General features: G+C 35.7%; 1 protein-coding gene across 1 annotated transcript in view; it reads left to right on the top strand.

The window, feature by feature from the left end:
- Positions 1-22,991, top strand: part of LOC134747992 (uncharacterized) — a 39,266-nt gene extending 16,275 nt beyond the window's left edge. The window contains exons 2-4 of the mRNA XM_063682686.1: positions 18,308-18,367; positions 20,366-20,440; positions 20,712-22,991. Coding sequence (XP_063538756.1) covers positions 18,308-18,367; positions 20,366-20,440; positions 20,712-21,710 — 1,134 coding nt within the window. The 3' untranslated portion in view covers positions 21,711-22,991. The remainder of the gene's footprint in view (positions 1-18,307; positions 18,368-20,365; positions 20,441-20,711) is intronic.
- Positions 22,992-26,997: the final 4,006 nt, after the last annotated feature.

Genomic DNA, 26,997 nt, shown 5'->3' with positions numbered 1-26,997 from the left:
ATCATAAACTACCAAGTAATGACGTCATACTGACTCGTCCATTTGTCAAGCTGAGCTGCCTTATCTATAAGAAAGCTGGCTTAGACCCCGTATCGCGTCTCACAATAACTTGCTTGATACGGGTGCCGGGTCTACAGAAGCGCTGTAAGGATTTATTCCGAGTATCGGGTATTTAGGTAGGTGCCGTAATATGAAGGTTGGATTTACGGAGTTATTAGTTCTCAAGTAAGGGTATGTATGTTAATACATTGATAACAAGTTTTCTCAGGAGTAATCTGTCCAATACAAACACTATAAGACCAAGCTCGTAAATTGACTGATTGGGTGCTCACCGACGGAAAAATTTACATTGTCTTATAAAGTTCTGATTGTATTCTCTAAAATAACTACTACCTTCATTGTTTATTTTATCGCCTAACAATAAGAGCTGTCAATTTTTTTTATGTAAAAGTATGACTGCTTTGTCTAAAATACAACACAAAGTACTGTATAAATCCCTTCGAAGTCGATTCTTATTAACGACATCCGTATAAGATATTTAGCACTTGTATTTAATAACTGTTAGCGCCAAACTTAACACTTCACGTTCACACATTTTCGACCTACTTTCCAACTGTTTCGGAAGCCACAGCGCGGATTAGAACAAGTACTTAGCGGGAGTGCTATCTTGCCTCGGTTTTGTTTTGGCCGAAATAAACTTGCCTAAAAGACGGACCAGGTTTATCAGTTGCTTTTTAGTTGCAAGATTTTCTAAATTTTAGTACCTTAAAAGGAAAAAACGGAACCCTTATTCCTAGAAGGGTACGTACTCGTGCGTCTGTCTCTGTCCGTCCGTCCGTCTGTCCGTCTGTCACAACGTATTTTCTCCAAAACTACTGGACCATTTAAGTTGAGATTTGGTACACATATGCAAGTCTGTGGCCCAAAGATGGGCATGTACCGTAAACAAATGAATTTTAAACAAAGGGGCCACTTTTGGGGGGTAAATGTGAATATTAAAAAACAAAGTTTTGCAAACTATATCGTGTTACATATCAAATGAAAGGGCTTCTTGTGGAAATATCAAATATATATATTTTTATAGTTTTATAATAAATAGTTCAGAAGTTATTTAAGAAAATAGGCAAAATATTACCTTTCCCCACCACCTTCTTCCTTTATCTCCGAATTTACCGAAACTACTAGATCTAAAATTTTGAAGAAAAAAAAAACACTACATACACACTTCCCCATACAAAATGGGGAATGTTACTGGGAATGGCACAACTCTACCTACATGTAATATACAATAATATTAAACGAATCGTTATAGTGAACAGATTAGGTGAAAACAGAATCTGACAAGAAAAACCTTTATAAATAAAGCGCATACTATTCTGTAAAATTAGTGCAGATTTTTAAAAGGAAATGGACGAAATCTGCCATGTAAATGAAACTGAAATCGTGTTCTTATACATTAAAAAGTTATATTTTGATCTTATTCGTCGTAGGTCATTGTACAGATTGAACAGATTGATAACTGACCATTTGTGACACTTGTTTCAACGAAACAAAGTGTGTTTTTAATCAAAAAGTAAAGCAAAATCATTAGAATTAAATATTTTTTATATCAGTGACAACCCTACAAAGTTAATTACATTTTAAATTGACACATGTCTATGTGTATGACATATTTCACCGTACCCATCCTGTTTGAAGCAGGCAGGCATTTTGTTGTTCAGCTTTACGATTACAATAACTCGATTGTAGATCACTTAGATAACACTACATCCTTACAGCTCAGTCTCTAGAAATGTACCAACCTGTATTAGTTACTTGTCTGTCATGAAAATGTAAGATATTCATATCCAGTGCCCATAAAAGCCCACGTTTCTTTAAAGCTTGCATTTGATTATAATTATTATAAACTATCAAAGTATAGTTCTCAAATAGTATTTATTTGACCATTAACGTGTTTTGTAAGCAAGACCGTTCATTAAATGTAATGTGCCGCAGAACATAGTTTACTAGATAGCTAAATAGGGTTGCACGATCTTCACTTGGTCCTTACGATGTCATTACATGCCGTTCGCCATTCTTTGCAGATTTTATTATTCTTTGCCCTTTAGAATCACATAACCCTATCAATCTAAAGATGGAGGCTAGACATTGCGAATCCTAATATTCCCAATCTTGTCTCTTGTTACATTTACCTTTAATCAGTAATAATAATGTCTAACCACAAAAATAAAATTCTGTATGAATCTCCAAAAAACTTAATTTCCGCCGGACCACAAAAGTTCGTTCATACTGATATTCATTACTCAAGTAATTTATTTCATCAAAATGCCCTGTATAACCTTTTTGTCGTACTGTATCGTTCGGATCTTTTAATTAGAAAACATACAAATAAGAGGCGTTTACAAACGGACAGGCACGTTAGCGACAAAGCGTCAGGTAGCGGCAACCGTCGGCCTCCGCCAAGTAAATTGGATATCAATCTAAGCGTGACGATTTTATCTCACAAAAAATACGTAACCCTTTCTCTGATCGCTTTACGTAACTAATTCTGGGCACACAATAAACCCGGCTTTTTGCCTCCGAGATATTTTTATGTAACAGATTTTGTTGATTCATTATTCATTATGCATCAAGCTAATCTGCGTGCTTTAACTTTAGCCGGGTTCTTTGAACGAAAGCATTGTTTTAGAGACATTGTGAATTTTAAGACACGTGTAAAATATGACTTTATTATGCATCAGATTTTTCATTCGAATTATTTATACAAAAATTGTATAAATAATTCGAATGAAAAATCGAATTCTCATTCGAATTATTTATATGTGCCCAGGTATTTTATACGTTACGTTTTCAGAAATCATAGAAATCATATATGGCTCTTTTCAAATCACATATTCATAGATTAGGTACAATACCTACATGTATTTATTAAAAATATTTATTATTTTGCTGTGATAGGTACATTAGGTACATATTTTTACTACTTGTCTTGTTCACTGGTCATTAGGATTAGGTATACATTTTTCTGTCTATATTCAAAGGCAAAGAAAACCGGTCACTATAGAATGTCATACAAATTGACCAGTTAAACATAATTGACAAGAAAGAACCAAGCTCTTAGTCATCGAAATAGATACCTACAATATATATTAATAACAAAAGTTTATACCTACATGAAAGCCAGTGAAGAACTTCAAAATTATACCGAACAGTTTCTACGCTTCATCGCTACACTCGCAACTTGCAACAGACTGCGCTACGTTTTGTTTATCAGTTAGCCGGTAGGTTACCTTTTCCAGTGATTAGCACCTCCATAAAGACAGCTACAAAACGAGGTGGACCGGAGATTTATCGCGACACGGGCAACGCCGGGTGAACCATCACCGTAAATATCCGCCTTACGCTTCCACTTCCTCTGAACTTCGCTCTATTGATTTATAGCTCTGGGTTTTAAAAGCTAACTTTTTATAAGGCAACTCGGCCCAGTTGTTTCCAACTGTCTGCAGCATCTGGCTCCTTTAGCAGTTTTTAGTTGCTGTTTCGGGAACTTTGCCGTTTTAAACTTCGCCTCTGAAATGAGTTCAAGTGACACTCGCAAATGTCCATAACTTGGATTGACAATAGCATTATATCTTAGTTTGCTTTTGCCTCGGAAATCAGCGTAATAAATTTCATTTAAATAGATTGAAGAACAAACACTGCGACAGGAGACAGATGAATGGTAGGATAATGCGCAGTATTATAGTTAAGCGTAGCCAGTGCTATTGATATAGTAGAAAGTCGCTATTCTGTTTGAGCACCCATAAATCCTTATTAATCCTCATTTGGAAGTCGATTCAATGAGCAATATTAAAAGACAGGACTACCCGAAGCTATAATTCTTCAGGGCACTTTCCAGCTTGCTAGTTAATAGTATAAATCAAATACTCTTGTACTTGTCATCGGTGCCGCAATAATCAAAGCTCGTTGCTAGATAAACCGGTTATTTAAACGGTGCGATCGTCGGGAGGGTTTAGCGTTATAGTACGCTCCTACTCGAACCTGCCGTTTGTGCTGCTGGCTGTTGGCTGAACGCAGGCAGTTGCATTACGGTTACTTGTGCTATCTTCAACGTCAGTTTATTTAGCTTAACACTAACTTAATTGGCTATAAATTAGGCGCATGCAAGTTAGCTAGTTACTGGTTTGCGATATCCAATTGCGCTTTCTCGTCTTGTTAGATCTGGTTATCGTGCTTGGCGTGAATTTTGCACTCAGTATTTCTTATATGTTAATATTTTTATACCCTTTTTTATTGTGGGACGTCAGTATTTCTTGTGTGAATATATCGTGATACGCACTTAAATTCAATCTAAGGTGCAGCGGGCCAATTTCGACTGGTAAGTTATAAAGTGCAACTTTGACCACCGAAAACTACTATTTACAGTACGTTTACTGGCAATTGATTGCCTTTATACTGTAGATTAGTTATCTTGGTTTTATGTTTTCACTCACATCCAAAAGTGTTGAGCCTGTATACTTTAAAATGAGCATTTTATATAAAAAGTCAAAAGAACATGGAAGATATTTCGATTAGTTAAAATTTCCCGCATTCGGAATTTGCCCCCCTGCACCCTATATTTTCTTACTAGGTATAGCCTTTCAATAGAGGGCATAAGGTCAATACGGGTAAGAGAATTTACACATGTAAGGACTTTTGGTTATTGAAACAACGACTTCTTGGAAGTGTTTTTTTTTCATAAGGCGCTATCTCACTCTTACATTATTGTTTTAGCATATGTCTACCCTTATTACTCAAGTGTTGTTATTGCATATCGAATGAGAGTATTATGGGTCGACCTGGATATCGACTTTGCCCTTACATGCCCTTTGAAATTTAAATTGAAATAGTTATTTGTTATACAAGGGTGCAAAGTTGTATTTGTCCACCCGCGAGTGTGGAATTGAATCCTGAGCGTAGCGAGTGTTTCAACACACGAGAAGTAAAATACATTTGCATCCGTGTGTAACACAAAACTTTTCCCCTCACTATAGCGAGGAAAGTGCAACATCCACAGGCGTTAGATCATCTTCGTCACTGGAATCACTAATTTTTTTACGATATTATAACAGAAAACACTAGAAATTCAGATTTTTACGTGAGTCGGTGAGAAGAACAGTAAAAATTTTGTTGACAATGTTGATATTTCTGTTCTGACGTATGAAATGTCAACGATGCGTTTTGAAATTGCATCGACTCAACTTGTGCGTTCAGAATTATATTTAACATCATTACAAAAAATCTAACGTTTCTTATGGAATTTTAAGGTTTATGACTTAAATTTATTAAATAAAGCTAAATTTGGTATTTTTTATTAGATTCTTATCATGAGCGTTTTACGTTTTGTTATCTGTAAAGCTACTTAAACACGCTCCATCCAAGGTCAAATTACTTTCCCCACTAGTGGATAAAATGCGTTTTCCCCGCTTGTTTTAAAGGATAATAGACGGCTTTCCGAGCTAGTGAGGGGAAAAGAATATTTATATTAATTATATTAAATAAACAAGAATAAAATAGATTAGTGTTTGGTGCAAGTCCATACATTTTCCACTAAAGGTAAGTATAAAGTAGGCCCCGGTGTGAAGGCTAGTTCACACTTACCCGTATTATTATATCTTACCTATTTCAAAGTTTGTAAAAAGCTGTTACAATATTATCTCGATTCTCAGCTCTTTTAAAGTTTTTTAAGCTGTAAGTTTTCTGAATCTGCAACTGTAAAAATCACTCCCACATCATAGGTATTGTAGGGGAAGACAACTAAGACAAGTGACTGCACAGATATGTCTCCCCTCCGGTTCCGCGGAGCAGCAAAGCAGGTGGAGTCACAATTAGCGGCAAGCTTAAAGTACGCACTATGTACGCCCACTTTTACAACGATGGGGCTGCTAGTTTGTTAAGGCGAGCTTACTACTTTTTTTCCGTGTCGGACTGACCTAGCGTACAAGTATTATTTAACCATAAAACTGTGATCAACAGCAACATAACATAGTTTTATGTGTGATATTATAATAAATATTCATATCGTAACAAGGTAATTTGACCATACACATTTCTATATCATACAAATATATGATAATATCTATTCAACTCTCTATTTCTGACTTTACCTGCACGAATTTAGAAGAATTTCTGAAGTGAATCGTTGTTTCAATGGTATATTAATGTTACTATTGAATTTAACTTTAAAAATTAGCATAAGCCATTTATATATAAACACAATCAATTTAACACTAGAGTCCAAGTCGTTAATCTTAAGTCATGCCATGCATTATAAACCTCATTTGAAAAAACTAAAAAAAGTTTATTGATACAGTTTAATATTTGTTATCGTCATTAAACCGTGTTTTATTTCCAACTTTGTTTTATTGCCATCTCTCTAACTAAAAGTAATTTATGCCAACGACTGTTATCCCAGATGCTTTTACATAGCTACAAATCTATTAACAGAATTTGGAAATCCCTTGAAGTGTTTTCTTTCCGTTAACCCTTCAACCATTTTGATAAAAAAACAACATTTAACGCGTGTGTAGTATGCAGATTGCATCTTAATCCACTAGGGAATTTCTAAGTGAGCCATTTACATTTTGTATCAACCCGCCTTAACGGGCATAGTGCGACTACACGTTAGGAGGGATTACCTCACTTTGTGCTGCGTTGCTCTCCTGTTTACCCTTGGGGTAGGAGAGTCCTTTATGGTATTTGTGTCCCTCTCGTGTAATTCTTTCAGCCTGTTTGTCTTGGATTAAACGCATGTCTTTGCTTTTAACGCTACTGTTTGCCCGTCCGCCTATATAAATATTCTTAAGAGAATGAGGCTATTTACTTTCACGGTTATGAACCCTTTAATTGCTCTTCTTATTTTATGCTTTTTGAAATACGGCTTTGATAAATTCTTTTAGCCGTGCCGCGGTCGTAAAATTAACCGTTAAAAAATCCAGCTTTAGATTACTTTTACAAAAATAAAACTGCGGGTTCTTTTGTTTCATAAAGTTACTATACGCACGCTTAGTTTTATGAAGATATTGTGTAACTGGCCACTTGAGTAGTATTTTTAACTGAGTTATTTAGCTTGGAAGAGCAACGTTTAACCGCCTTGTTTATAGTGTAACGACCAATCACTTACACGTAGGGATATTAACATGTCTCTTGATTTGCTGTTGGACATGTATCTTAATTAAATAAATGCACTTTCTATTATCAGAGTTCACTTTTAAAAATTAAACTTTGGTAAGTATATATGTATCTGCATATCGAAATACTAGCATTGCTTGCATACTTGCTTTTCAAATAACACTGACTAGTAGGAAGGTAGGTACTTAGGTAGTAGTATTGAAGATACCTAACTTACGTTTTGTACTTTAATGTTGGATTACTAACAGGAATAAGTGTCCCCCCCTCACCAGTTTCCCCAAATGCTAATATTAAGAATCTCCAATTCCATGGACACGCTAGCATTTTGCAGCTAATATTTCTATAGATATGTGTACGCATCGGCATTAACAGTAAGACTCCCGTTGATCAGATGACCCTTGATGTCTGGTTGCGTACCGTTTCTCATTATCGGCACGGATCGTGGTCGCGTGGTTCTGCTGAACCATTGTTCACGTTTTAGATCGATTGGTAATATCGAATGCTAAATAACTTCAAGGATGGCTGTTTTACAAATCCTTCAGACTGAAGAGTAGGTCTAAGCAAGTAGGCCTGTAATTGTAATAAACCACCAATCGTTATTGAACTCCTTATGTTTAATCATCTTTATGAGTAGTGAATGACTGAAAAAATAATAATTAGGTGTGTGGATACTTATAACCTTCCTTAATACTACTTACCTAACAACTTATTTCTTACCTACCTACTTGAATAAACATTCCATTATACTTAAAATATTAATAATTAATCGGAAAAAGATTTCGTAAGGTTCAAACTTCAACTTCACAGTCTTATAAAACCCACAGTAAGCATAATTAAGCAGCTATAAAGGAAATTACGTGTATGCAAAAAGTTGATCTACCTAGACTTGTATATCAAATGATTCCATTGTCCGATTCCGAGAAGTGACACCCGACCACCCTGCTCCGGCGCCGAACGCCGTGTTTGCGACTAGGATCGCGTTACCGGCTCTTCTTGTGTGGCACTAGTTCTCCGACTGTCCAAACTGAGGGAAGCACGAGAACGTGATGCGACACGGTGACAGTGATCATTTGTCACTGTTTGCAAAAATACATGAGTCGTCATGTCGTGCTGCTCTAGCTCAAACCTTGTCCCAACCGACGCGAGACCATATTTTATATCTTGCGATCACTACATAGTATAAAAAAGTCGCTTCCTGCTGTCTGGATGGATGTCTGTCCCTATGTATGCTCAGATCTTAAAAAATAAATAAAAAAATAATAATAAAAAAGTCATTTATTGTCGCAGTAAGTAAGACGCAGTAAGTAGATTAAGACTACGCAACGGATTTTGATGCGGTTTTTCTTAATAGATAGAGTGATTCAAGTATGTATGCAATCTTACTGCCAGGTGTGTGCAAAGTTAGCATGGTCAGGGTCAATAAATATCCCCTCTTCAAATAGATGATAGTGGAACTGTTTAGATCATTGTTAAATGGTTCTTATACTGTGAAATTCTGCTTTAACAGTGTCAACTAGTGGCAATAAAGAAGTCTTGCGATTCTCGCCTACTTTTGTGATATTTAAGGGGAAAGGTCCATTGATATTCAATGCAGTAATCATAACATCCATATTTCTGGACGGTTGCAAATATCAACTCGTAAACTCGGTGTCACATATGTTGCATGCTACGCTCTATCCAACAATTTCCAGAACCCAACATTGTCAGATTGTCACAGCCATAAATCGCGCAATCATTTTCATAATGCTACCGGCAGCCATACAAATGACGCGTCAACTTAAATCAGATACATAGCAACATAACCACCAAACACTTTACGCCCTCACTATACTTGCATACAATAGTTGAGGATAATTTTCGCATTTCAACTATCGGATTCAACCGATATTGTTGTAACGGTCTTCGGGACTGCATTCTCCGCCGTTCTCTTGCTATTGGATCGCGATGTTGAATGTATCTAGCGTACGCGGTAATCTACTGCGTCAATTAAGGGGTTAATTAACTGTCAGTCGCAACCTATTATTGATATATTGACCTAGATTTATTATATCGATATTAATTAGGAGCTATTGTGTGTTTGTTGATACAAATATGCATAATGCATAGGTATTATGCAATATTTTCGGAATTTCAAAGAATGTAGGTGACAGTGCGTAGAGATTTTAAATTATGCTTAATACGACATGAAACCCAAGTATTACACATCCGCGCAGGACCGCGCATTTTATTAAATTTTATTTTATTTTATTTCATAGGTACATGCAGTATTTTACCTTGTCGACCAAGACTAATCTTTTAAATGAATACCGTTCGAAGTCCTAAATAAATACAATTTTCAAATTAATGTTCAGTCATTCATGGGCATACAATCAAATTGATTGATTATCTCAATTTGATACATGCGTCGTTAGCAACCGCATCCATGCGCGCATCTGTCGCATGCTCGAAAGAACCCGTGATCCTCACAAAAACTGGCGGGGCCTTACCAAAAAGAAACAGCATTATATCAAACTACTACGCAACTGAACGAGACAACAATAATAACCCTCCAATAAAAGTCGGAAGGATTTTGTGCGCGTCGAAAGAAAAAGCTGATATTTGGAATTTAAAAGCTGTCAGTGATGATATCGCTAATAATCGATTTGACAACGTCTTACTTAGCTGAAAAACTGCTGGAACTTTTGCTACGTTTCCTTACATGCCAGATTTGTTTTTATATTCCTCCAAAAATATACAAAGGTGTGTTGAATAGGGGCTCCCCGTAAGGAATAGTGTTATTGAGCTTCTTGTAATCCTTTACGTCTGTCGTAAATCGGACTTTGCGTGTGCTGCTCTTTCAGGAAATAACAAAGTTTAGGATAGATTTGGACTACTATATGAAGGTAGGTATTATTTCATTGATCACTGATACTACGTACTTACGATATAAAAAGGAAGTATTTTATTTACAGTTGTTGACTAATATGTTTTCGGTGATCGAGAAACTTAACAATTTTCCCAATATAAATAAAAAATGCTTTTAATATTAATAAAACCCCGATATAATGACAAAAAAATAAATTGAACACTTTATGGCCGATACAAAATATTGTTTTTGTACGTTACACATTTTAAAAGGTTTTACTATACCATAAAAGTGACCGTTTTATTTTATATAAAGTATTTAAATTTATAGCCGTTGTTTCATCTGTGACAGTGCATATAAAAATCGGTTTCCAAATTTTTCGGGTCCCAGACAAAGTATTTGGTGGTATCATTAACATACATGTTAATATAAATGCTATTTAATAAGGCTACATAATTTTTGTCGTAAAACTTTAATGTTGTCGGTTAGAAAATCTATTGCTGGTTTAATAACATAATCGGTGCGATAGCAATATCGTCGAGGCGAATATTGTAATGCTGCACATTACTACTTAACATACAGAGCCAGTTTTCTTGTTGGAAACGTATGCTATTGTCTCCGGTTAGATATAAAATACCGATATGACCCTACGTCTTCGTTGCAAGAAATATTCAAGGGATACAACCCACACTTTTAATAGCGGTTACATCATTTCCACACAATGAGAGCGCCGTCCACACCCATTCTCTGTCCGTATGATTTGAAATTATAGCACCGTTTTATTTGCTCTCAGAGCATTTATATGCGGTCGCCGAGCGGCACAATGTGCCACAATATTATGTGTTAAGGCTCGGCTCTGCGCCCCAAAATCTGGTCCCTGGCACCGTACCATCTTTATGGCATTTGGTAACATTGTGACCAAAGTCAACACGCGTTTAATATTCTTAGAGCATTATCTACTTAAGTATATAAAACGTACGATAACCTTTTCCTATAGGGCGATTCAAATTTTGTAATCTTGTTATGAAACGGTTATGGATGTGGATCTGTCAACTGTCAACAGTGACATTTCTGGCTGAAGTAATGTCCCTCCTAGTATGTTTCAATGCTTCTTTTAGTCATTGGAATTCCACGCACCATGTTTCAGATACTCTAACAAATTAAAAATAACACACTAACATTTCTACCTATAAAGGTAAATTTATAGTTAGAATTGGCGATGAAGTGGTAAATAACCTCAAGAAAATAGATATTTAAAGAGTGCATCTAATGCTGGGTTATTTATAGATCGCGTGGTAAATAGCCTTAAGGCTACATACATAACGCTTGCGAAGTGTCCCGCACGTGTCGCCTGCAACACCGTGCGTGGGAGGCATAATGAACCGGTAATTTAATCCCTGATTGTGTTACTATTAAATTTATTCGCGCCATGATCAAATTTGGTACGTGTTTGTACCATTTACATCATTGTTGGTAAGTGGCAGCATGATTTACTTCGCCTTTACATGGCATTCGTTCGGGAATGGGTGAAGTTGGTGGATTTATGATTGCTGCTTTTTAGGATCGAATTTCGAAACTACTGCTTTTTAGCCGCATTCTCAGTATCTTTAATTGATCGGTGCTGCAGAGGTACATGATTTTATTCATATTAATCGCTGCCTCCCATTTTAGTGTCACATAATTGACGGTTATATAAATTATTTGAGGGATCTATAGCATGAGATCATCTTTTGACTAATTAATGAAATACTGGTGGCGTGATGGATGCATCATTATAATATTTATAATTGTAATTTTAATGATTACTTAAGCTTGAGAGGTGATTAGCATTCAACTAGATTTCATTCTAAACTAGTTTTAAGAGTATTTTTTTTTATTTCAGCATACAAACGATTTTCTTAAATATAATATTCAAGTATTTAAACTGCTTATTTATAAGAGCGCAGGTAGCAATTAAGCAATTTCGCCTTTAATACTTATCCTTACTGGACCAGATTTAAGGCCTTTGTGGTATAATTTAAAAATAGTTTAAGGACTATAGTCTCGATCGTCATTATAATTATAGGCAGTCCGTCAGAAAGGCAATGGGTATAAAAACTTAATGGTCCTATAATATAACATCAATAAAGTAAATTGGCAGGATATGTTCATAATAAGTAAACGTTTCGACACGTTGTATCGTTGTATTTTAAACGGGCATTTTTATTCTCCATAATATCTGTTATTCAATCCCTATTAGTTTATTTCTAACTAAACGAACGTTTACAATTTATAAAGTATTGGAATTCAAAAGGTTTTTGTAACAGCCTTGCGCAGTTAACTTTAAAAGCACAATAAAACCATTCGCATCTGTCAAACGTCCGCAAAAACCTTTAAAGTAAACAATCGATGAAAATAATAATACAGATGCCTCGAACGTTCTACTTGTCGCAATAAACGCGCGCTATACGAGTCCATATTTCATGAAAAATTCATATCATGGCGGCCACCTAATGATGTCGATGCCATCTTTTAGCGCTTACGGGGTTGTATTTATCATTAATCGTTGTGCCAGTTGACACGCTCATTATAATACATTCAGTGAAACTAAAAGTTATAAATAACACTTTATAACCCATCGTTTAAAATAATACTACATTTGATCGTGAGCTTAAAAAGTCTCATAACATCGCTTTACTCGGTCAGTTCATTTACTTCGTTCCATCTACGATTGGATAACATTTTTCACTAAGAAAAGGGGACTGAAATTGAATTTCTACTTGTAAAAACGGATCGGTAATAGAGTTTACCTAGTGCAGATCAAATAAAATAACAGCTGACGTAGGAGCTTGGTGGAACACATTTCCCGCGCACCGTACCGCTATGTGCTCTCAGATATTTATGTTGTCGGGACAAGTGGTCGAATCGATGGATAAAGTATGTGTTGGAGTTTATTTTGTTTTATCAACGCTACCATTTTTTTAAGGAAAGTTTTAACTTGTAATATTAATTAGTATGTCGTTACATGGGTACCATTAGGTATTGCAATTCTCTCAACAACACTTTACAACATTGGTTTCAAGTATAACAATAATATAATATTGTCTTCGGTTACCGCGATAGTTACTCATGAAATAAAACTATGAAAACGGATTATATCGCGTATATTGAATTTATAATACATCCCGACGTTTCGAACTCTTTACAGCGTTCGTGGTCAACGGGTGACTGAGGAAAAATTACAAAATGCAAAAATACCCACATACTAAAATAATGAACAATCATAGACTACAAACTTTAAGGCTGGTTGTACATGCAAAATCGGTTCATAAGGCTAGTTATACACTATAATTATTTTTCAAGTAAAGATATATATATATACGCGATAAAAAAAAAACTATGCCGGCTCCAACCCTACACCACGGACCCGAGAAGATTTAATTCCCTCCTAAATTGTAGGAGGGTATCCCAATATGGGACCGGCAACAAACTCGGCGGGACACATCTTTTCAAAACATCGGAATGTCCAGCATCATCCAACACTACGGTCTCACAGTCTATGTCTCGCTTGCTCCTTTATCTTTATTTTTTTATCGCGTATATATATATATCTTTACTTGAAAAATAATTATAGTGTATAACTAGCCTTATGAACCGATTTTGCATGTACAACCAGCCTTAAAGTTTGTAGTCTATGATTGTTCATTATTTTAGTATGTGGGTATTTTTGCATTTTGTAATTTTTCCTCAGTCACCCGTTGACCACGAACGCTGTAAAGAGTTCGAAACGTCGGGATGTATTATAAATTCAATATACGCGATATAATCCGTTTTCATAGTTTTATTTCATGTATAACAATAATGTTTAGTTCATTACTCGCATCATCTACCCCTATTCCTTGTCTCGCTTCTGAAACCGCGGTCTGTCTTCCAAGAAATTACGTTTTTTCTCTACAATTTGGCGCTTGCTTAGTATGTATTGTATTTTATCTTTATGCGAAATCATAATTCATGCTGTTTTGTTCTTTTTTCTCATAGAAATTGTTAGGTGTTTAATGTTTTTCGTTTTCTATCAATGCTGCTGGCATGTAAATGTCGCTCTCTTACAATTGTTTATTGCAAATGATAACAAAAGAATGATAATGGCGAAATTCTGGAGTTACCTATAGCTGGTTATTCCTTTTAGAGGTTTTCGTTTCTGATTATTCTGTCTAAATTTGTTCTCAAACGCTCAGACCATAAATACAGGTAGAAATGATTGGAAATAAAAACTTGATTACAAACCAAACCGTGACGTTGGACCGTTTAATCTGTATGAATATTTTGTGACCCCCAAGTGTGTCCGGTCACTACCCACAAAACATAATGATAAATGAAGATCATCTGTAGTTACGCGTTACATAAACGCTGATGGATTGATTGTAAACGACCGTGTGTGCGCATCGATCGATTAGTTCCTGCCCGGGCGCAGCCGCAGGCCCGACTTATGGACGATTATCTTTAATGGATTTCGTAAACTTTTAAGTGTCGGGATCCTGGGTTGCTTTGAAAAAATGTAATCCATCTTGAACCCTAATTTTCGATTCGGGCTATTAACGGATGACTTAGAATAATAACATCGAGGCTCGTGAGGGTAATATTTAACAGCTAGTTGGGTCAGATGCCTGGTGCGTTCTATATATTTGTGTGTATCTTATTAATATGCCTTTGATTGCCTCCAGGGATCCGCGATACCGAACATTCGAGTTCTTAATATTGACACATGTTCATTAGTTAATTTATACGAATAAGACCTTAAAGTCTCTTGTTACATACTTACGAGTACCCTGTGTTAATCATAATATTAATTGTGAACTCGAATCTATAAATCAATAAAAAAAACAATCTTTCAATCTCGCTCCGAAATCATTTTTCATTCTTACTTTCTATTCAACTCGAAGTCAAACACGAAAGATTAATTAAATAATATTCAATAAACGTTGTTTGATTAAGAAAAGGGTAATCTGCGGCGGCATCTAACACAAATACGAGGGCTCTCGGCCGTTTTCAATCGTCATTCATTATTCACTCACTTCCCTTTGCAGTTGCCGAAGTATATTTCGTTTTGTTTTGTTTAACTTTCATATTCGAACTCTAGAAGGCCTTGCACAATACTGGCAATAATTGAATAGGTTGAAGTTTTAGGCGTTATAACCCAGAAGGTGAAAGTTGAGGTAGGCTATGGAATTGTCTAGATGTTATAACGTTTTTTGACCACAAATACAAAGGCTGGTCAGGTCAATGTTTTATGATTAAATCATTACATTAAAAGCAGAAAACCGTTGTAAGTTAGTAGTTTTGTGTGCAATACTACACTTCATTTTTTGTTGTCATTAGTAGACGTGAGATAGTACAGTGTCCAAAAAAAGAAATTGTGTGAAAAATTACGATGATTACTCTAATAACTCCGTCCGACGAAGTCGCTTGATGGCCTCTGTCCGAGATTGGCATCATTAGCCACAATGATAGTGGCCTAAATATGAATTATTTGTTTTCTTTGCTACTGACTTCGTCTTACAAAGCTTTTTTCTAAAACTTTCTTATTTATTACTACTACCTTATTATGTGTATATTGAAGTTTTGTGTTACATTTTGGTGTTATTTATATGTGTTGTCTTAGATTTTGTAAAATTTTAAACCTTTAAAATTTCAGAAATGCGCAAATTGCACATGTTTTGTTTATCGTGCCGTTAGAATATTTCTCCTCTCGGATACAGCTCCAAAACGATGTTGTATCGATTGCTCTATACGATGAATTTGAAAGTCCAGAGAAAATAACAGTGGGACAATAAATCGTCTCGTCAATTGAACTGCTGATCAGCGGTAGCAGATTTATACTGACGAGTTCAAATGTTAGAAGCACAGAACGTGAGTGAACGGAGCGACTTTCCCGCTACCACTTTTTCACTGGCTGAGAAAGCTTACGATCGAATACATTTACTTAGACATGGTTTATAAAGTTAACCTCACCGTCAATTAGGGCTATAATGGGTTAGCCTTTATAGTACAAAAACAAAACACTATCAGGTGTGCTTTGCTAATACTGATAAAATATTTTGCACTACAAACTTTAAAACATATTTACGAGGATTATAATATGTACCTACCTTAAATGATTATGAATGTTTCTCCCGTATGAAATTTCGAAAGTTTATATATTATTAATGTGTTTATTTATATAGTTTGCTATGTCGCAGGAATTTTGTACGGCATCGCCAATTTACAAACGTCTTCATGTTTGTAAAATGACGACGCCATTTGTAAAATGCCGAAGGCAAATTATATAAAGTCCGCATTTTGTAAAATACCTTATGACATTAACAGCCTCGTTTGTAATTTGCTGCGGCATTTTGGTCGAATTATTTCTTTAATTTACCACGCGTAGCGCTGCACATCAAAACTATGAAAAACGCTGGGGTGTCTATCAAATCTGGAATTCGTCGGACTGTTTCTTTTCAAACAACATTTTCCTAACAAGTTTTAGTGTGACGTCCGTGAAAACATAACATTTTGGGGAAAAAAGCGTAGGCCGGTAAGTAGGTTAGGGTCGTTAGGTAGCTAGTAGAAGCGGGTCTCCTTCTAGTTAATTTGGGAAGAAAATGTTTTTGAAAAAGGAACAGTGCAGTGGGACTATGGTAAAAATAAATTACCCGTAGACCCACCGGCGAACACTTTGACAACGGGTAAAAAAAACGGCCAAATGCGAGTCGGACTCGCGCACGAAGGGTTCATTACCATTACGCAAAAAACGGCAAAAAAATCACGTTTGTTGTATTGGATCCCCACTTAAATATTTATTATTTCTGTTTTTAGTATTTGTTGTCATAGGGGCAACAGAAATACATCATCTGTGAAAATTTCTACTGTCTAGCTATCATAGTTCATGAGATCAGCGGACAGACAGACAGCGGAGTCTTAGTAATAGGGTCCCGTTTTTACCCTTTGGGTAAGGAACCCTAAAAATACCCGTGAACCCACTGTGGGTCAAAGCAGTGGGACCACGGTTTGAGGATGGTGGTGTGGCATAAAAGTGAATATAAATTTATAAAACTGCAAACCATGGTCACCCTCAGACAACCATCACGTTTACGTTGACACTATTGAGCGGACTAACAATTTGCCTTCGGCAATTTACAAACGTGAATACGTTTTTAAATTGACGACGCCATTTGTAAACGGCGGATTCTTAAAATTTGCCTGCAACACATATACCTACATTAGAACAAATAGAAATTAAAATAATTAGTTTATATTAAGAATGAATCGTTAACGAGATCTTTTATTTGCACAATGTTAATGTATCAGATTTTTTCTAGTAACAAAATGCGAGGATATAATAACCATTTATTATTGTCAAATAGAAATTTATCAACAAGAGATTGCCAAGCATGTGCCTCGAGGCTAAAAAGAAGAGGCAAGTTCGTGAGATTATTATCAATGATGGATCACATTATTTTAATTGATATCAAGTAGCGTTTTACAGATGAATAAATACTGAATAATGATGCATTACCGATGAATTTACAACTGATATGCATTCACGGCGAGTATCTGATATATTTGTACGGGATGAACGTGTTCATAAAATATGACAGTTTTTATTTAATGTCACTCAATGTGAAGTATTTAAAAGGCCAATCATGATTATAGAGTACTGTATAATTTACTGTAATACGAGCCTAGCAATTATTTATATTTAAAGCAATTTACTGCTACCTTGTGACGACTTGCTTTATATTTATCAAGTTTACAAAACACAGCATTCGCCTCCAAAGTTGCATCTGTAACTTTTTTGAATTACATTGTAAGTAAAGCTTTGGTATTATGCCAAAGTGTCAGAACCAGCATTTCCGTCGGTATCAGGCAATTAAAAAGACCGACCGACGGTAAGCAGATGCCTGTCACTTTTATCAAATACATTAAACTTGCTGCTCGAATCGAACATTTTATTTCTTTGCTCGCTTTTTACTGGGGTATTAAACTCTGCCTTCGATAAAGAGCGATGTATTGGTTCTCCAGCAAATAATTAAACGTCCCCTTTTATATTAACGTGCTATTCGACGAATGGTTTAACTTTTGGTTTAATCGCTCTTTATTGCTTTTTTATGACATTGTGTGTCACATACTACCGTTGTATGTTTCTTCCGTTTATCTTATATTTTACTAGGGACTGTACTATTCAGGCAGTTGCGAATTGTAATAAAATATTTCTCAACGTGGTTTTGTGTTTGCTATACATGTACTATAACGAACATAACGTTTGCTTGTTCACAGTTCGCGATGCCACGTCCCAGCGGGGAGTCATCGTGTTTACAAGGCCCAGATTGCTTTATGGTGAGTACTAACTTCCTTTACCAATATAATACTATACATATAATGTATTATCTAGTATACATTAAATAATACATTAGTATTACTAGTGGTTTTTGCATGTGTCTCGTCATTTTATTTCCATACTGAATTAACGAATTATAAAATTAATATATTTTGAGTAAGCTTGATTTTATATGTCAATTGATTCATATTCGGATATACGGATATCGTACCTACAGATAGATACTATAGTTTTGATTTGATCATATATCATAGAGTCTTTGCGGAAAGAGAAGAGTCGTGAAATGTATGGGATCCAATACATTCTACGACTCTTCTCTTTACCGCACAGACTATGAAATATTTCGATGATATCAGTCAAAGTAATAAATGTAATCAATCTTCATCAAAGTATTGAAGTATGAATGTTAACTATTGCAAGTAAATCATTAATAAATAAATCGAATTATAAAATAGGGAATAGCCATCGGTAAAATTTGAGAGGGCAAATTGTTTCCTGCAGAATTCAAACTATAAACTTAAATGATTACTACATCAACGGCATGTAAATATACCTAAGGATTGCAGACCCACCATTCATTATTAAACGTTTTCTTTCTCATTCACATAGTTCTCAGCAAACGATACAGTATTTATTGGATACAATAATGAAGCACAATCGTAAACATGGATTTCTATGCCCCGTTGGTCATCAAATTTCAAAAACAGCAGAAGACTTGAATGTTTTACAACATAATAATTTTAATTGTCTTATTAGAGGTAATAATTTTAAATTAAATTATTTATACCCATGCTATATTCTAGGAAAATGAGTTTTCAACTATAAACCATAAACGCAGCTGTCTATTCGACGACGGAGTTTATTGATAATGGCCTTTACTCAATCCATGGTTAGTTGGTTTTACGATGCTCGTCAGTCATAGTTAGTAGGCAATGTGCTAAGTACTAATTCAAATAAGCAACAGTCCCTTGGCTTTGTAATCTTTACTTTGTCGTGACGTAACTTAGCAATTTATTTTGTCACCCAGTAATTAAAATACGAAATACGAAAATTCAAGCATTTAATTTCATCCGCGAAATCGGAGCGACAGAGCGTTTTGTCAATACCAGCAATTAATATCAGCGGCTGGTTCTTATAATTATTAAAGCTTACCGAGGCGAAAGCTGGCGTCAAGTTAACGTCAACTCCAACTAATGAGTGTTTCCAATGACAAATGCTGCATTCGGCTCGGCCACCGTTGTGAAATTTGGCTAGATACGGGCGTCAATTACGCCGCTCCTTAATTGGAGTGCTGTACGTTTTGTTTTAATTCCACTGGGGATGTACAAGTTCTGTTTCTGCTCTAGTTATTTGTTGAATGCTGCCAACACCTCTGGAGTTGCAGGCGTCCATAGGCTACGGTGACTGCTTACCATCAGGCCGTATGCTTGTTTGCCACCGATGTGCTATTAAAAAAACGTTCTTATTCTTAGTTAATATGGGATATAAAGTTACTTGTTATACTCGTAGCAATTGATTTCAATTGACCTGATTGACAAATAAGGTCAAAAATGTACCTACGTATGAACTAGGACCATTTTAAAATATCAATTTTTTTGTTGTAATATTATTGTTGATTGTCTTGAAAGTTATAAATGATTCCTTTAAATCAATATTTAGAAAATATATATATTTATATATTCTTCTGTGGATACAACAACTAGATTATTAATGACCTGACAAAAAATATAAATTTGACCGTTTCGCCTTCGAATGATTAATTTCTTGTACTAACGACTGCCTTTTGGAACTAACAAACGGCCGTAGGTACACGCGAAACAACTGATTACGATATCGTGGAATAATTAAACGAAACGGTTTCCGAAATTTACTGATACACAGAAAGTAACAGGTATTATTAATGAAAAAAGCTTTATGATACTCTGAAATAGTCGGTACCTGTGATTCTAAGGTGCCAATTAAGAAACTTAATAATAGTGAACCTTTTGTTGTTGCAGTGCTGGGAGAACTGCGAGCTTCTTCAGTCTAACTACCAAATATGGGGAGCTGTCTGTGAAGAAAAGGACATCTGCGTAAGTAAAACGATCAATTATAATTAAATATCAACTATACCTTTAATTTTTGTAATGCACTACGCTGTTCCAAAGACGTCTTTAATACTCGTAATAATGACAAAGCACACGCGACGCAGGAATGCAGTTGTGACAAATACAAATTGCAAGAAACCTTTGATCTACATACATTGCAAGTCCATAGCGGCTTTAACAAGTTCCTTGTTATAACGAGCATTCAGAGACCACTTGTAGGTAGTTGCATATTATTCATGTTATATTTTGTTTACAGTTCCCTGGATGCAAAGTGGCCTGTGAGTTCCACGCTGAAGCAGCGAGGGCATCACAGACGCAGCCTGTGATTCACACGAAAGGCGAGGGCGTCATGCGTGTTAGCGGAGCGCTAGCACGCTGGCCGCCCCCAGCGCCCCGCGCCACATCTCGCCCTACTCCCCTCGTCTATGTCGTCATGCGACGAGCTGCCGAGGGTCCATGGAGGCAAATCATTCAAACCCAATCGCTCGCCACCAGGGTACCTTCCAACAATGAAGGAGCTCTCCTTCGCGTCCTAGTTGTGGACCCACTCGGTCTCGTCACAATCTACAGCCCAGACGAAACCTGGGTCGCTCATGACTCCAACTCATCAAATCTCGATCAACACAAATGGACTTTGAAAGAAATATCCTTGATTCACCAGAAAGTACTCGTAATAGGTGAAATTGCTTGGGAACCAAGAATAGCTCGTGGTGTTTACCTTGTTACCTGGGAAGTCGATGGTGGTGGACTAAAAGGCAACCTGTTCACAGACTCAACTCGAGTAACGCTTTCTCTATGGCCTGATACTATCTACCATATCCAAGTAGAATTAGTTTCTAGAACGCCGGGCGTTGACAACGAAAGATCAGAAACGATGACCATCGATACGAGTCGGGCTCAACGTGTTTCAACTGAAAGCGTGCAAGACGTGCAAGTCAGCGAAGGTGATAGACTTATGTCCGTCCTTGTTAGTTCAATGAGAGGAGAGCGTGTGCCCGAGCGAGCACCTGACTCTGAATTAGTATTAGGTTGCTTATCAGCCATGATCGCATTTGGTCTGGCTGTGCTTGCCGCTGTATTGTGGAGGCGGAGACGGCGAGGTACATTCCCAGGGACCAACGTTTATGTCGGATCTTCCTCTGTACTCAAGCGAAAACTAGTTGAAGACTTTGCGCCCGCAGCTCACTGTTTCCAACCTGTGATAGCTCCGGAGGCACCCAACAATGAGGCTGCTTCTAGGGATGTTATTGTGTGACGTCACAGCTTCGACATGCTGTCTGTAGAAAACCGTACCTACAGTTCCTAAACTAGTGAACGAATTTTCGTGGACACTGATAAGTTATGAACAAGGAACCAGTGGAGTGGAGTTTCGTATGTGATATAAAAAAAGGTATTTGGACAAGTGAAAATAGTGACGCTGGTTTGAAAAACGGTGACGTGTTTTGTGATTTATGTTTAAACTTTTCGTTATGAACTTTTTGTAAGTCACCTGTTGTAAATGCTATGTAATAAATTATCTCCTCATGTGAAAATTCTTTTATGTAGATTTAGGCGATTGTAAATTAAAAAATATACCTATAAATGTATTTATGAATCACAGTAAGGTTAACACCAGAAAAATTAGAATTGTAAATATGTTAAGAACAAAATAGTAAATCAAATTAGTAATTTTCTAAATATTCGATTGGTTTATACCGCTTGTACATAAAGTGACTACTAAAGATACATACATGTAACGCAGAATAAATAATTGTTGGACGTCTATTTGTTTGGTATAGTTTTCAATCTCGATATGAACGCAGGTTTTATAGTATTATCAGTAAAATTTAGAACTACAACTAGTCCTTATTATTGTTTAGTTAAATATAGAATTAGATATATTTTACTAAAATACTTTTGATGGGGATGATCTGACTCATTCTAGGGAACTTACGATGTCTTCTTCAGCAATAAATAGATACATGTGTAATGTATATAAAAAACATGATAATTATTGTAAAAACACGGCAAAGAGGTTATATTTTTGTTGTCCGACGACAGAAATAATCTAAGCATTATGTATGTAAATAAAGGAAGCAAACATTGATATAGGTACGAGTACAACTATTCTCTTATATTTCTTTGCAAAACGGTATTCAATTTCCTACAGACAGATCCAAACTATGACAATTAGCTATACTTTCTCAAGCAGATTTCTACATATACATATATTAACGTGTAAATTACCGCCAATAATCATCAAATCCCATGTTGTAGTCTTTTTGTTTAAAGTTGATGTTAGCTTTAAACGTGTACTTAATAATTTAAGTTCGTCATGTAGTGCGAAACCGAAAATATAGAATACCAAAATTTGTCTCTTCCTAAGAACAAATTTGGATTCAAACAACCAAAATCTGAATAGTTTATGCTATGCGCTTAATTAAAGTTATTTATTTGTGATTAATTTTGTACCTTTACTCGATCTGTAAATAAATATTACGTGCTATTTGATGAAGCTGAACTTTAACGAGTATAAATAAATATGTCTGCCAAATTACAGTCTTGGTTTCATTTTAACCACAAACATTAAGTACCGCAAGCCAAGCTGAATACAAAGAAAAAATCGTGTGTTTCCAATTTAGATAAACTATTTTCAACAAAATGCCTTCTAACGAACGGCTCTGACACCTTGAGAGAGATTAATTTGGTTTTTTGACACATTTCAAATGTTTCGTAGCGGCCCTTATAAACGCATATCCAGACGATTCCCGTTTTTATTGGATAATTCTTTAACGTGAATCGATGTTTGTTTTTTCTTTCTTCATGGAATGCTGGATTAAATCTTAAAAGTTTCTTTGTTCCCATCCGAAACAATTTAAAAGCTCTTTTTGTAAAGTACTTGCTTGGCTAAACTTTCACCGATTTGACGCCTGAATGGAATTTCACTAACAAAATCCTTTAAATAAATATTAACTTGCAGATCTAGCGTTGTTTAAAAAGGATACCGTTGGTTGGACCGTCATTTGGTTCTCTGATGGAACACTGCCATTGTCTGAGGATTAACGTCAACGAATTTGTTGTCAACAAACGCCTGATCAAACAAAAAGATTTGTGCGTCAGAGAACCCCAAGGAACCCTACATTTCAATCATTGTTGTTAACTTGAGCGTGCGGGCTTAAGTACTTAACCGGAATATATTTAAAATAACGGCCCACGAGTCCCACGACAATACATTCTCTGATTAAGGTGGATCGGGAAAAAAATCTGAGTTGTCAAAGAAAAGACTGTAACAAAAATTAAAAGTTACCAATCGTAAATTTGGCCGTATCTTTTTAAAAGCCAATTACCAAGTTTGGAGTTCATTAAATTGAGAAATCCATTAGGCTAATCGCTAAGTTGGAAGCCACCAACGTGACGATTATGAAAAGGTTATTCCGACATGCAAATTAGAAAGCATCTTAATGTAAATTACGTGTAAATGGAAGATAGAACTAACATTTTGAAGTTCAAGCTACTTTTATATACGTAGACATCAGGTTTGACGTTGTCGAATAAATCACCCGTAAGATAAGATAAGTAAAATGCGTTTTGTTTCTATGGTTAATATCGTATTAACAAAATGGCGGTCCTACCTGCGTTAGATGTTTGTCTTAAAAGCAACCGCCATTGCTGCTTTGTTATCTAATTTATTACTATTTTATTAAAATTCCTACGTTTATCTTTTCCAATAAGAAGTTGCATAAAAAAACAAGTAACTTAATCAAACGTCAGTTTTAAATAAATTGTCTCTTGCTTAGAAACTACGTTTCTATTTGATAATTTCGCTGTCATTGTAACATAGTTCCATATATTTTAGTTACCCATTTTATTCTTGGCTCGCGGTTCTAGCATAAAGCATAGGCCCATAAATAACAGGGAAAATAGAAGGTGAACGCTTCCACGAGTATCCTTTTGGGAGCGGCCAAAGCATTCTTTTAAGATTTATTACAGAACTTGAGCACATTACTTATTCCTTATGTGCCTTCGAATCAGGATAGTCCCTTAAATGTAGACATTTTTTCGGTTGCTTTTCGTTTGGTTTAATTCCGATTACTAATGGCTTCAATTTATAACCGTAACTTTTCAATAATTTAACAGTGCCGCTAAAATTGGCTTGGTTCAATTGATTGACATATTTATTTTTAAACTGGCGGTATCATATGCGACAATCCTAATTTTAAACCAGTCATCAAAGATAAACATCTACATTTAGATGTTACCATCATGCATCATTCTCTACGTATTTAATCCTGTTCTGCGGTTTATTCACTCGCACCTCTCATTATAATCCCTGTACCGCCTTTTCCGAAAAAAAACTCACTGTAATAATAACACACGTTTTTACAAGCTTGCCCTAATCTGAATGTCTGTATACTTAATGCAATGTTATTGTAAACTTCGAAAAATGAACATATATTATGTTCGGACGTTCTAATAAATATTGCCTGATACTCACTGTACTTATCTAATGACAAGTTACGAAGCAAATCTGATATTTTTGTAGTAAGGGTATCCATAGGGGTTAATTAGTATTACATGATCTGTGGTTGGAATAGACGAATCGTAATACGTCAGCTATTTCTCTATAAGTCCACTCGACACATATGTTTATCGCTTATGGGTGGTATTACAGGCCGCTATCACAAAATACAGATAGCAGCAGTATGTTAATTCGAAAGTATACGAGCCCAGCGTTCAGCGTTTCCGCGATATTGCTAATGTGCTTGCCGTAATAGGCCTAACGTTGTTGTAGGCGTGTATGGGAACGAAACAACTGTGATAATCTGTGAACTGCTCTCTTATTCCGCTGCAAGGAATAAGGTTGCGATATCGGGCTGAGATATTTTACGTTGATTATGTATAAACTACCGATGTCGGGCCAACACGTGGAACCATTCTTAATGTCCTTAAGATTACGCTGTATATATTATCGGATCTTTATTTGTTTATTTAATTTTAAGTTTACGGTATGTTTGTTAGATTTGAGAAGGATAGGAATGATGTAGATAATTGGTTTTGTATCTTTTATTTTTATTGCATCTGTTTTAATGTATATTCTCATAAATTTTAATGTATATTTTAGTTTTATATGACAGTCTGAATACCAATATATACATGTGACTTTATCAATTATCTAAACTAAATGATTGATGCCCTCATAGTTTAACAACTGTTCTATTTATACTGTTAGGCGGACATCTGCAAAACATTTGACATAACGAAGCGTAAGATAACACATTGACTTTACAAAGTGGTCCTTAAGTCACGTTTTTAGGCTATTGTGAGTATTGTCATGATAGAAGAGTGTATGCACAGTAATAAAATAACTATTTTAATGCATAACATATCCGGACAGGCAAGAGGCGTGAGAAAGAATAGGCGGATACCCAACTGTGGGCGGTTGTGGGCTAAAATAGCTGTGATTGATGTGATTGTGAAGTTGGTACGCCTTATTGGTATAACATGCAAAAGATATCTTAGCAACTGGTTAATCGAATCAATTGGGCATTGTTAAATGAACCTGAATATTTGTTAGATTATGCACAACAAATGGTATCAAGGAGTTTTTAAAAACTGTCATTATTTAATTTTTTACATGATGCAAAACACTATGTATATTTACAAACATACATGGAAAAATCCAGTGAAATAAGCCTTTGAAGCACGCAGTTAATTAATGCCTTAGGTCCGACACGTGGGCTCAATTGAAGATTGTACTAATAACTGCACGCGTATTTAGAGATATAAATTCTCCAGCTAGTATTCCAAGGTACCTACTTAAGTAATAATATTTCACTGAACTTCCTACTAGCATACCGTGCCCCAGGGAGCATGAGCGGTAATAGCGCCTGTCAGCGGCGTAGGCACAGCTAAAGATCACCTGCAACTTGGTAAATATTTGTCTTCAGTGGTAATTACGGTAATTGTACGGCGTGTACGCAACAGTTTATTATCAAATGGGGTATAATTAAAATCAATGTTCTTGTCAAGTTCAGCGAAACGTTTTCGAGGAGCTGCTGGATAACTTGATTTTCATGTTTATTTTCTCGTATTTTTATGTGAAATATAGAAAAATATACGGTCAATGAAGTGCTGAGTAAATTAGACAAACAGAATATTATATTTTGTAAGTATAAAATACCTACTTAAATTTTACTTGGCCACAGCCGGCTCAAGGTAGAGATAGAGGTTAGTCGGGCGTTGCCGTTGTTAGCTGAAGACACCGGTCCGAATTCCGACTTTGGCCCCTGGTGGACTTGGTCAGTTTTTCTTTAATATTTGACATCTATTTCAGTTTATAATTTAAGTACATACATTAAAGTGGACTACTTAAAAAACACAAATCAAAACATTTAATAAAATAATTTTGATTTGTTCCCTACTTGTACAAAAAAGTAATTTGATGAAATAAGTTTGTATTTTGACAAATATATGCATTTAAATCAGTTCAAGATACTCGTGTAAATGGTTTACGTTCTTCAGTCACTGGCAACTTATCATGCATTTAAAGCCTGTCCGTTGTA

Source organism: Cydia strobilella, chromosome 15 (genome assembly GCF_947568885.1).
Source record: "Cydia strobilella chromosome 15, ilCydStro3.1, whole genome shotgun sequence".
NCBI classification, from domain to species: domain Eukaryota; kingdom Metazoa; phylum Arthropoda; class Insecta; order Lepidoptera; family Tortricidae; genus Cydia; species Cydia strobilella.
This window is presented reverse-complemented; position numbering and strand designations above follow the sequence as displayed.